The following is a 13,336-nucleotide window of genomic DNA, read 5'->3' as shown; positions in this document are numbered from 1 at the left end:
TGAATGAGTTATTGGCACTAAAGTTATTGGCAAGTGACATCTATTACTTTGGAAAGGAGTCTAAATGTGAACTTGAAAGCATGCTTTTACTTGCCTATTTTTAAAGATCTTGGTCACAGCATTCCAATATACCTATATCCAGTATGCTTACGCTGTGCATTTGTATATGTGTGCATAGGCATATAGGACCCAATCCAGAAAAAGCACTTACATGTATATTTAACTGCAATCTTAAGAATACTGCCATTTAAGTCAATAGGACTACTCATATGGTTAAAGATAGGTACATATTAAGGTGCATTGCTGGACTGAGGCCATGTAGGAATAAAGAACAGTGTATAATAGCATTAAGGGCCAGCTTTTTGTTCTGTGTTTGTACAGCACTTAACATAATCAGGTTCTGATCCATATCTAAGGGCCTTGGTACCATGGTTACACAAATAATAGTAGAGGTAATAAATGTTATGGATCTAGGAGAGTGGTATGATTTCCATGTAACAAATACAAGAGTAAGTTATGTAGATCACTCACTTCAAAGTAAAATCACATTTAAAATAATATAAAATACTGAAGACAAAATACTAAAATTGTTGATGGACTCATTTCTAATTCTTTTCCTCACATGCAGTCACACACCATAAGCAGCTCAGCTCAATTAATTCTAAACTAAAGTCCATCCCTTTTCAGCAAAAGGCTTAAGCGCATTCTTAATCTGAATTCAGTAAAATTTAAGCTCATTTGTACCTGCTGTTGCACTTGCTTAAAAGTACTTTGGCTGTTTGAAAAGCATTGGAGCTGTGATGCAAATTCTTGGGACTGAGTCAAACTGATGGCAGGATGTGATGAGAGAGAGAACAGAATTTTAGGACATTTGGCAGAGGAATCTGACCCCACTCCAGTATCTGCCATCACTCTCCATGTGTACTTACAGTGCTTTACACATCAATAAACTGAAGTAATTTTAATGTCTTTAGGGATGAATAAGAAGCAGCAGAAGGTGTCAGCCAAGGATGAACCTGCTTCGAGCAGTAAAGGCAGTAATGCATTGCAGGTATAGTTGTATATCAAACTGTATGTCTGGAAGGTATATTGGATTTTGTAGCTGGGAAGGAATTAATATTTCATCCTTAGAAAGTCAACAATCCTCATTTATTGTACACAGGAATATCCAAAGATACTGTATTGATCAAATATAACTCAGTTGCTAGTAGTAACAACTTACGGATTATAGTGCAGCAAATGTGCATTTCCTTTCACTGGCAGAACTATTTGAACAGAAAATAGGGAAGAAATAAAGAATGAATCTTTAGTTCAGTAGCAGTTCTTGGCAAACCTCTGCCTGTGAACTCCGGAGTCTTTACTAAATTAGGGTGTAATATGGATTTAGAACAAATGTTGCTATAAAATTAGTTTGCAACCCTATCAAGTTCAACTCATAAGTCATTACAGATTTTCTTTGTGTTAATTTTTAAACTTTACATTGGTAAATTTCTGCTTACTCGTAACTAAATTCATTGCAATTATTTATAGGTGTGCATTGGACTTACAGATAGCTTAAATCCTTAGAGGAAATTCAACACCTGTGTCCCTTAACACATATATGCATGGTCATAGTTCCTTACTACAGAAGGGACATGCTGTGAGAGAGCTGTTCAAAGGAATTCTAAACCTCTGTTGGTCAATTCATCATGCTCTATAGGCCACCTTTCAGAATAAGGATGCTAAGGACTAGTCTACTCTCCAATAAGCAAATGCTTTTTGGATAGTCGAGTTGACTAGTCAATATATCCCCCCTTGCTGCCTCTATCAGAGAGAGGCAGCAAAGGCGGAGGGGATATTTCAAATGGTCAGCTCTGCACAGCTGAGCCCAGGCTCTATGCAGTGCTTCCCCATTAAAACTCTGCATCGGCATTTCAGAGGGGCAGCACCGCTTGGAACCTGGGGTCAGCTTTGTGTGGCATTGCTTTGAAATGCCATGGCGGTGTTTCAAAGGGGCAGCATTGCACAGCTGAGCCCGGGATCAGCTGTGCAGCACTGCCCCCTTTAAAACATCTCCGCAGCATTTGCGTGGAGCCCAGGGTCAGCTGGGGTCCACAGCTGACCCCAGGCTCCACATGACATTTCAAAGCAGCAGTGCAGCATGGAGCCCAAGGCCAGCACTGGTCCCCCGCTAATCCCAGGCTCCATGAAGGTATTTCTGCTTTGAAATGCACAAGAGTCCCCACTAAGGACTCGTGTACATTTCAAAGCTGGCACGCCGTGTGCAGTCTGGAGTCAGCGAGACTTCCCACTGGCCCTGGGCTGCACACTGAGTTCCACATTCCTCCTTTGAAATGTACAAGATCTCCAACGAGGGCTCCTGTACATTTCAAAGGAGGAATGGGAAGTGCCTATCAACTAGTCAAGTAGTTGATGGACATTCCATCGACTACTCGACTAGTAAATTACTCGATATTTAACATCATTAATTAAGAGTCTAAGGATGTAAAGTAGTTGGGTTTGGCCAAAGATATGGTAACTGGGATTTTCACAGGAGACCTACAGGAGGAGACCAGAATCCTCCAATCTGGATGGGTGCAGTTAATGTGCTACAGAGCCAATGTACTGTTGTTATGTGATGAAAGAGGATTCCATCTCCTGCTCAACAAAAAATCCTTGGTGTTCCTCATAAAAAAAATTATTGTTTGGTGCTCCTGGGCCTTAAAAAGTTTGAGAAACACTGATATAGAGTTATGGCTACACTGATTCTCTGTGTGCTTCACCCAGCCAGATTGGAGGATTCTGGTCTCCGCAGGTAGGTCTCTTGTGAAAATCCCAATACCATAATTTTGCTACTTTTATTAGATTGTTTCTCATTGATAATGTTATTCTCCCACCAATATCCAGCCCTCAACTTGCTAATGAAGTGGAAACTTTGCTAATGAATAAAGTAGTTTAAATTGCCACTATTTCATTTTTAATCCAATAATACAAATGTGTCCACCAAAACTTTATTGATAAATAAATTATTTAAAACATTACATTTTACCCATTTTTCCTTTTTGCTATTTTAATTATTTTTTCCACATTTTTATCCTATAGTCACAGAAAAAAGGACAGCAGTCCCAATTTTTGCAAAGCCGTAATTTAAAATGCATAGCCTTATGTGAAGGTAAGCTGAAAATCTCTTAAAATCAATTTCTTTCTTGGCACTATACCTGATTGAATGTGTAAAATGCAAATAAATATAAGCTTTAATTGAAGTTGGGTTCTTTAATAAGATGACATTGGCAAGTGTGCAGAGGCTTACATTATTTCTGAGTATTAAATTTCAATGCAGCACCATTACCCACTCCCTCAAAATATCAGTTCCCCAAACATACCTATGGTCATTAATAAGATGGGCTCATCACTTGTAGAAAGTGACTGATCACCATTCTATCAGTCTCCCAAAATCTAACTGCATAGCTAGGTAAAAGCCTCAGCAAGTCCTATGTTAATGGTGTGAGTATCCAAAATTCAAACATCTCCTAATCTGAATTCCCAGCCTAGTTCTGATAGGTCAGGCAAATAATCTCTTCTTCTAGTAACCACTACACACAAATTAATCTATTTTCTCTACTTGTGCTTAAAATCCATGTAGTTATAACTAATCTGTATGATTATAGTAATTCTGAAAAGACCTGGCCATTTTTTAAAGGCCTAGCAAATACGTATATGTTTTGATGACAGGTAAAGGAAAATGAGGATTTCATTTCAGATATAAAAATATTTTGACGCTGTTTGAAAGAAGAAGAATTTTCAGGATAATACAACTTAAAATAATATTTAAGGGACTTTAGCTCAACCTCTAATATTGCACGAGCAAATTCTATACATATATGAAGCCTGTAAAGGCCATTTTTAACATCTAACTGTTAGCAGTTAGATTCTAATGTCATTCTAGAATTCCTGGAAACAGACCTGATATGAAACTAGAATTTTCTTTACATTTTTAGTAGTTTAAAAATAAAAATCTAAATATTCCAAATGTTCTTTTCCAAGTGTAAATGGTATTCAAAAGTAGAAATGAATGTGCAGAACTATTTCAGTTATTAAAGAACTTGTTTCCATATCATATCTTAATGCAAAAATTACTAAAATATACTTTTGATTAGCAAAGGTCCATCCTGAGAATGGGAAGAGTAGAGAGAGGGAGTTAATAAGGGGATAAAATAACACATGAAAAAGTCAGTGATAAAAGAAAAAAATCTAGTGTCAGCCAATTCCAGGATGCTAGACCTTGCAACAGACTCACACTAAACAATTGGACATTTCCACAATGCTCTTTAAAATGTGTAGAAGCACAATGATTTTTAAATGATGTTTTCCAGGCATGTTTTCACTGCTCGGTATTTGCTCTCTTGTTATAGTGATAACCTCACCTGATCTGCACAAACATGGGGAGATATGGGTAGTTCCCAACACTGATCATGTGTGTACAAGATTCTTCTTTGTGTAAGTACAATACTTTTTTTAGCTTTAAAATTCTAGTTCTATGTTTCCTAATTTTTTTTGTTGTGTTTTGGTTTGTATGGGAGTTTTTTTTTGGGGGGGGGGAAACAACTTTTAAGAGACTAAAAAAAGCTTTCCTTATAATTTTTCAAGCATTAGACTTTTTAAGGAAATGTACGCTAGATCAGTAACAATATATTACTTTACTTCTACCTTTTATTATAATAAGCAAAAAAAAAAAAGAATCATAGACGAAGTGCTATAGCTGTTCCCACTCCATATTAATGTCACAATATAGCAGGGGTATCACTGTATTGACCTAAAACGACAAACAACCCTCCTAGAATGTACTTCTGAAAAGCCAATGAAGTAAAAAATAGAGATACAAAAGTAAGACATATCTTTAAGTTGTACTCTAACTGTAAAACAGGTATTTCCTTTTCACACATAGATCACTATATGTAGACATAGGCCTTCATCCTTCAAAGAGAGCCATCCACATGAATCCCTGCATTCTTCCAGAGCTACCTTGATTTCAGATTTGTAGTAAATGAACTTCTGTCTTCATTGGGAGGAAAGATAGCTCAGTGGTTTGAGCATTGCCCTGCTAAAGCCAGGGTTATGAGTTCAATCCTTGTGGAGGCCATTTGGGGCAAAAATTTGTTAGGGGTGGTACTTGGTCCTGCTGTGAAGGCAGGGGACTGGACTCAATGATCTTTCAAGGTCCCATCCAGTTCTGGGAGATAGGCAATCTCCATTTATTTTTAATTTATTTGCCCTGATTGGTGGTCACTCACTGGTGTTTATGTACATTCCATCTACACTGCAGGCTTTTTGCGCAAGAATGTCTGTTCTTGCACAAAAGCTTACAGAGCATCTACACTGCACGCATGTTCTTGCGCAAGTAAATTTACAGTAAAGCATCAGAAAAGAGGGTTTCTTGCGCAAGAGTTATTCCTCTCCCCAGGAGGAATAAGTCCACTTGCGCAAGAGCTCTTGCGCAAGAAGGCACTGTGGACAAGCAACAGTGTCAGATAGCTAAAATGGCTATCAGAGCTTTCTTGCGCAAAAGAGCATCCACACTGCCATGAACGCTCTTGCACAAAAGCACATGTCTTACGCAAAAGCACATGGCAGTGTGGACACGCTGTTACGCAAGACCTTTTGCACAAGAACTCTTGCGCAAAACAGTTCTTGCTCAAGAAGCCTGCAGTGTAGACGTAGCCTTAGTGTAGACAAGGTAAAGTGCATTTTACACCAGTACCTGTTGTTCCAGTTCTAAGCAGGCGTAAGCTATATTGGTTTACTATATTTGCAGTTGAAAATTTCCCAAATGCAGCATTCTAAGGCAGTGGTCCCCGACCTTTTGGGGCTGCCGGGCACCCGGGGGTGGGGCCACTCACGTCCGGGGGCAGGGCCACGCGTGCATCCGTGACAGGGGTTGCTCATGCACCAAGTGCCCGGGGCCGGCACCACATGCCCCGGGCAGGGCTGGCCAAGATCATTCGGCGGGCACACATAAATGCCCCAGCAGGCGCCATGGCACCCACGGGCACCACATTGGGGACCACTGTTCTAAGGTATGGCTACACAACTTGACTCAGATCAGCTGACTTGGCTCATAGTGCTTAGGCTATGGAACTATGTAGATAGTTGGGCGTGACTTGGAAGCCTGAACTCTGAGACTCCGCAAGGTAGGGAAGGGCCCAGGCTTCATCCTGAGCTCAAATGTCTACACAACAATTTTTAGCCCTGCAGACTGAGTTCCATGAGTCTCAGTCAGCTGACCTAGGCCAGCCACAACTGTGCTTCAGGTCTTTTATTTTAAGTGTAGACGTACCTTAAGTGACTGGCTGAAACAGGCTCATATCAGAACAAATCCCCAATATAGCCAAAGGATAAATTACTGCAGTGTAATGTGCAGTAATTTATACGTGCTTTGATTACACTCCACTCCAGAAGGTTCCTAATAGCTGCTGACAGTAATGAAAGGAAGCCCTTCACATCTGACCTTCTGCAGGTAGTGATCAGCCAGGGGCTTTCAGTGAGCCAGAGGATGACAGTCATACAACCCCAGAAGGTGCTGCTGGACTGCAGTTTGGCTGGCTGGAACTCTAGGCCTCTTCTGTGCAAGGGTGAATCCTGTCCCCGAACAGCTTGACACTCCTGGGGTGCATCTAGACTGGCAAAAACTTGCCAGCTGTCTACACTGGCCGCTTGAATTTGTGCAAGAGCACTGGCTCTTCTGTAATGTACAAAATCAGTGCTTCTTGCGCAAATTTTTTCACGCTCCTGCTCGGGAAAAAGCCCTCTTGCACAAGAATACTTGTGCAAGAGGGTCAGTGTAGACAGGGAAGAACTGGTTTGCGCAAAAAAGCCCCGATGGCTAAAATGGCGATCGGGGCTTTCTTGCACAAAATCGTGTCTAGACTGGCCATGGATACTTTTGCACAAAAGCATCCGTGCCAATCTAGACACACTTTTGCGGAAATACTTTTAATAGTAAAACTTTTCCATTAAAAGTATTTCCGCAAAATCATGCCAGTCTAGACGCAGCCCCTGGAGTTTACACTTACCAATAACATTCGTGGCTTAGTATTTAAATAAAGAGCATTGTACATTATATAATTATGCATAATGTATAGAGTGGATTACAATTTTATTTTTGTCTACTTTTTTAGTTATGAAGATGGCCAAGTGGGTGATACAAGTATAAATACACAAGAAGCAGGCATTCACAAAGAGATTCTTCGAGTCATTGGTAATCAAACTGCTACTGGTTAAAAGGACCACTCTTATTTAATTGATGTGATTTGGAAGCCTTCCTCAGTCTCAAAGCTGGATTTTGAACTGAAGAAGATGTGGAAAACGAATTTATTATTGTTATAATTGTTATTACTAAACAGTTTAACTCTTTGAATACTTCCTTTTTTCTTACTTAGTATTTCTTATCTCATTTAAATACCTAAAATGGTATAAGTTAGCAATTGTAGGGGTTCAAAGTCTATTAATATAATACAACTAATATAATTTAAAGGGACATTTGGGTTGCTCACAATAAACAATTTAAAAAGGAGTTTTGTGCTGATATTTTTATATTAAACTCTTTAATTCTGCCATTTTAGTACTGTATACTGGTATTTTAAATTTAGAATGACTGAAATATAAGCAAGAGAGAAGATTTTATAGTGGCGAACCTGCATTATACAGGACACTTTGCAATAAGAGTACTCACATATTTTAATACACTGTAAGTATAATTTCTGGAACATGTCAAATTAAAGAGTATGGCTACTTACAGTATTGTAGATTCATTTTATTGTACACAAATGCAACTAGAATTTAGAATCAAAAAACTTTAAAAAAACTTTAAAAATTTTTGCTGTATTCAGTTATTGCCAAAAGTATTATAACTACATTGATGGTGTGTGACTAGTCATCTTCCTTCACTCCAAGGAAACTATACCATCTAGTAAACAGTTCAGTTACATTTTTTAAAAAAAATGCAAGCCAAGTAAGCTGCCCAGAGTTCCAGGGGATGAGAAGTGAATTTGTAGTGAAACTATTTGTAAATCAGTTTTTACAATGACCTATCTCCGCAGTTCTGCAAGGTGCTTATGTGTTTTCAGTGACATTGCTCTTCTGATTAAAGTTAGACATGTGTTTAAGTACCTGGCTAAAGTTAGACATGTGTTCAAGTACCTGGCTGAATCAAGATCTATATGTATTTCAGCTGATTGTCTAATTAGAAAGAATTAGCAATATCTTTCATGTTAATAATTTTTCCTTAAGGAAACAAAGCAAGCCTGTTAAATCTTTATAATTTAAGAATTACAATTGTTGAAAATAGAATGGTTACAGCCATGTGAGCATGTTGGCAGCACAGAAACCATCCTAAAAGGTGCTATTCACCTCCTTTGAAGTGCTCACTGCCCTCAGCTCTCACTGAAGTCATATTTCATGATCGTGCCTTTTCCTTTTGACAACATGTCAAATCCCATCTCTGTACATCTTCACTTACTCCCTTGCAGAGGGAGAACATGGGCACAAACATTTATCTTAGAAGATTGCACCTTGAGTCCTCCAGATGTTGCCTGTACTGTTATTAACATGATATTTATTAGGAAGACCTTACTAATAGCAGCACAATGTGGATTTTTTTTTAAACAGAGCATAAGTTGTCTGGACAATTGCATAATGTACAGAGATATTAGGACTTAGAGATTTATTGTTGAAAGACTTACGTTATTCAAGTTATTATGCTTCTTGCCCCACCACCCATTTTCCTGCATCACAAAATAATTCTCACCCAAAAGGATAAAATTGAAGTGCTCTCTAGAATTCTCTAATGGGCCTCTTTGAAACCAGGCCATCTCTGGAGACACTCCTAATATCCTGAGCGTAGCTTAACATCTTGCACATTTGATGATTCCTGGAATTGATCCATCTAACTGGAACAGTTAGAGAGTGTCAAAGGTCTGACTGCACAAGTGCAAGCTAACTCAGAACTGAAGCTGAAAATCGGGAATGACCATCCATCCTTAGTTCATCCTGATAAAGACATACAGCTAACCTAGGAGGAGGCAGAGCTCAAGTGTGTGCTGAAACAGAACATATGATGAAATACTGTACATTGAAAAAGTGAGGGAAAAAAGTGAGTGGGCAATTCAGCAGGGAACAAATCTACAGGGGGGTCCTGCAATGGTTAAATGGAATTGTGGCTCTCCTCAAATATGAGATATGCCACAAGTGGGTAGTGCCAAGAGGAGGTTGGAGACACCCTAAGTGACATTGTTTAATCCCCCCAACTGTAACAGATTCACAGCCTAAATCCTGGCAAAGCATTAATCACTTAAGACCTCACATCTCCCTCTGTGAAGGCACAGAGTATAGATAGTCTCAGAGTGGTAGCTGTGTTAATCTGTAACTTTAAAAACAACAAGTAGTCTTGTGGCACCTTAGAGACTAACAAATATAAAGTATCATGAGCTTTTGTGGACAAAACCCGCTTATCTCATCTGAAGAAGTGAGCTTTGCCCACGAAAGCTCATGATACTATATATATAATATATATTTGTTAGTCTCTACGGGTATGTCTACACTTGCACCCTCTTTCGAGAGAGGGATGCAAATGAAGACATTCGAAATTGCAAATGAAGCTGGGATTTAAATATCCCACACTTCATTTGCATAATTGCGTTATGGTATATTTTGAAATAACAGATGCTGTTAAGACACGGTTATTTTGAGATAAAACCCTTCTCTCGAAATAACCCTTATTCCTCATACAATTAGGTTTACCAGTTATTTCAAGAGAAGGGTTTTTCTCTCTAAATAACCTCATCTTAACAGCGTCTGTTATTTTGAAATAGCACTATTTCAAAATAGCGCCATAACGTGGTTATGCAAATGAAGCATGGGATATTTAAATCCCGGCTTCATTTGCAATTTCGAATGTCTACATTTGCATCCCTTTCTTAAAAGAGGGTGCAAGTGTAGACATACGCTTAGAGACTAACAAATATATATTATATATATATATATATAGTATCATGAGCTTTCGTGGGCAAAGCTCACCTCAGTGTGCATACTGGGCCTCCTGTGCCAACCACATGAGGAGTTCCCATAGATGCTATAACTTAGGAAGAAAGGGAGAGAAGGAACATTTATCCATCTTTCAGGCAGGGTGGAACAAAGGTGTCTTTTCCTCACCCTTTTCCAAAATCTCCCAAACTACCCCTTCCAGATTTAAGTCTGTGACCAAGTGAAAGCAATGGAGGTAAAGGGAAGGTAGTTCAAGTCACAGCATTGTTTCCTTTAGTCCCTATGTACTTCCCCATATCCTCTGTCCTAGTCTGTGTTACTTCCACTCTTTAGCTTTAATCTCCCCAGTAGGGAGTCCGTGCTGACTGTTGAGAGAGTTATACACTTTCCATTTCCTCCACCACTGGCTAAGTCTGGTACTCTTTTCTCTTCTGCTGGGAGGCTTCTTAACAACTGATGAGCCAATTACCAACTGAAAGACAGAGGTGCTACCAGATTTAGCAATAGGGAAGCCAAATGAAAAAGTCCCACTTCTCAAGTATCACTGGAAGTGGGGGGAAATGTCTCCTCTCAAGCACATGGGAGGATGCAAAATTCACCCACCAACCTCTCTCAAAAGGCACCCCCTGTTGGGGAGACCACCCCCTAAGAGAGTAGGGACACGACAGGACAGAGGACACCAAGAGGCATACAAGGACCAGAAGGTGAGGAGGCAGCAGAGAAGCCATGCTAAGAACACAGTCACCAGGGGATACTGAACGTTGTTGGGGGCATGGTTAATCACTTGTGAATGGCATAGAACATTGGAGGATAGCCAGGAGATTGCACAAAGCATGATGAGGACACCAAAAGATCCAAAATACTGGAAGGGGAGGCAGGTCAAAACACTTGAGGGACACACAATGGGTCACGGGAAGTAAAGCACAGTCTGGGGACACTGCCAGCAGAAGAACATACAGCAGGGTGGGGGCAAACAGGCACAGTCCTTCATGCACACACACACACTTGTATAATACAATATAGAGTGTTGTGCTGCAGGACGGTTTTCAAGAGGAAGATGAAACAAAGTCATCCCTAGAGCCAGTTCTGTATGGCCCCCAAGTTTTGGATCCCTGAAACTTCATTGATTCTGTGCTCCTCTCAACACTTAAAGGAGTCTCTGAACCACATGGTGTACTGCTCAGTGGGATGGGGACAAGGATTCCCATGGAATCCCCTATCAACCCATCACTCGCCTTCCCACTAGTACTTTCTGCCCCCTCCAGACATCTATGAGACTTGAGAGACTGCCAGCACTGAGTGACTCCCAAAGAATTCTGGAGTTTTTCCCTTTGCTCATTCCCATCTGGGCAGTGGTACAGGATAGGAGCATGTGAACCTTAAAGACAATGTGTGGTCTTGAATCTTAACTCCTCTGATTTTGTCTTTGCAGGTCTTCTCCCTCCCCATTACTTCATTACAGTTACTGTGGTTACACTTCTACTTATTTAAATGGATAGTAATTATTTTAAAGCCTCATGCATACAAACTAAGGCCAGGTCTCCACTATCAAACAAAATTACTCAACTCCAGCTACACAAATAGCATAGCTGGATTTGATCCACCTGAATTTGAATTACTGCTGTGCCCCTACTATGGGTAGGGGCCGATGGGAGCAACTCTCCAGCCAACTCCCCTTACTTTTCTCGACCTGGTGGAGTACCAGAGTCAACAGGAGCGTGATCAGTGGTTGATTTAATGGGTCTCTAAATTGACCCATAGGAGATAAAGCTCCACAGCACCAATCTTCCAATAAGTGTCAACGAAGCCTAAGCGTTACGAGTAACTTTGAAAGGACTAAGGGGCAGAACCTTCAGTGAACTGAGAGGCACTGTGACTTTCTGCTGATTTCAGTGTGACTTGAGAGCACTGACCATATGGCAGAATCAAGCCCCAACAATATGTTATTTCTCTTATCATCGTTATTTTCCTTATCTCTGCAAAGCATCTAATTCTATAAGAAATGCCACTAATTATCCCCAAGGAAGCAAATTAGTTCCAAAGACTGTATGTTTGTGATCAGGAGCCCAAGCCTGCAATGCACTAATGACCCGAGACCCCACATCTCCCACTAAAATCACTCAAGGTCTTGTAGGATCAGGACCCTTGAAGGCAGAACAGTGGAAAATCTCCTCATTATTAATAATAGTAAAATGAAATGGAAACTTATTTTGAAACCCAATAACTAAGTCTTGTTTTCTGTCGGGAAAATATTTTTAATGCTATCATATTTATGAATGAAAAAGAGTCCTCGGTTATTTCCTTAAAAGAGAAAATAGTCCCTCAGAGTTTTAAAATGGCCTGAACTTTTCTTTTGGCAGCCAGATGAACAAAATAAATAGAGGAAAGTTTGCATGTCAGGCATCAGTGCTGGAGTAAGTAGTCAATAACTAATAGTCAACATGTCCCTTCCCATCGTAAAACCTGAGGGAGGTGTCTAACAGGTAGGAAATTCTGCGAGGTTCCTGTTGTGCAATGTCTTCCTGATGAGTCCATCTAGGGGATGGAAATTGCCTTCAAGCCCTGCAGATCCTTTGAAATCTGTGTAAAGCTGTAAAGGCCTGTGCTGTCTGCAAAAAGCCTTGTGCTGTTTGTGGAGCTCTGGCATTTCCAGTGCCCTAGCAGTGTAACTCGATTGGTGCTGTGCACACATCCATTGCCACAGCTGTGTTTACAACCTCCTTTAAAGGAGTATGTCTTGCACAGACGATGTTTGTCAGATAAGGGAATGTAACGCCTGTCTGTATTAACTTTCCTGGCAAATGCCCATTGTTTCAGTGGGAACCAAGATGATCTCTCCAGGGTATGAACCTATGTAAGGACACGTCTACACGGTAGTGCTAAAGCGAAAATAAGCTATGCAAAATGAGCTACGTCAATTGCATAATTTAAGTCGAAATAGCTTATTTTGGCTTTTGGCATGTATATACAGCAGGAAACCTGTGAGAGAGTACCATTCCTCTGACTTCCCTTACTCCTTGTAAAATGACGGTTACAAGAGTCAAAATAAGAAGTCTTCCAGTTCAACATTGTTTTTACATTATTTTGAAATAACTGCTTATAGTATAGACACAGACTATGTTATTAATAACATCAATGATTAATAACGTCAGTTATTCCAAAATAACATTGCTGTGTAGACTTACCCTAACTGAGCTACCCAGTGTCTGTGTCCACTCATGTAGGTCCTTATGTGGGAAGAGTTCTCTGTGGGTCTTGGGACAGTGAACCACTAATCTTCATGTTCGTGATATGATCCCAAGTAATAGCCTCCAGAAAT

The 13,336-nt window shown here is 40.0% G+C and overlaps 1 protein-coding gene across 3 annotated transcripts in view; it reads left to right on the top strand.

Moving 5' to 3' along the window:
• The window catches only part of PARP8 (poly(ADP-ribose) polymerase family member 8), a 223,055-nt gene extending 213,468 nt beyond the window's left edge, over positions 1 to 9,587 (top strand). For 2 of the 3 annotated variants that reach the window (XM_075932482.1, XM_025179680.2), the window contains exons 22-25: positions 975 to 1,051; positions 3,082 to 3,151; positions 4,392 to 4,476; positions 7,155 to 9,587. In XM_075932482.1, coding sequence (XP_075788597.1) covers positions 975 to 1,051; positions 3,082 to 3,151; positions 4,392 to 4,476; positions 7,155 to 7,257 — 335 coding nt within the window. In that variant the 3' untranslated portion in view covers positions 7,258 to 9,587. The remainder of the gene's footprint in view (positions 1 to 974; positions 1,052 to 3,081; positions 3,152 to 4,391; positions 4,477 to 7,154) is intronic. The other variant, XM_006139520.4, reaches the window with a different exon arrangement.
• The last annotated feature ends 3,749 nt before the right edge of the window (positions 9,588 to 13,336 follow it).

This window comes from Pelodiscus sinensis, chromosome 6, assembly GCF_049634645.1.
Source record: "Pelodiscus sinensis isolate JC-2024 chromosome 6, ASM4963464v1, whole genome shotgun sequence".
Lineage (NCBI taxonomy): Eukaryota > Metazoa > Chordata > Testudines > Trionychidae > Pelodiscus > Pelodiscus sinensis.
Note: the sequence above shows the minus strand (reverse complement) of the source record. Positions and strands in the feature narration are given on the sequence as shown.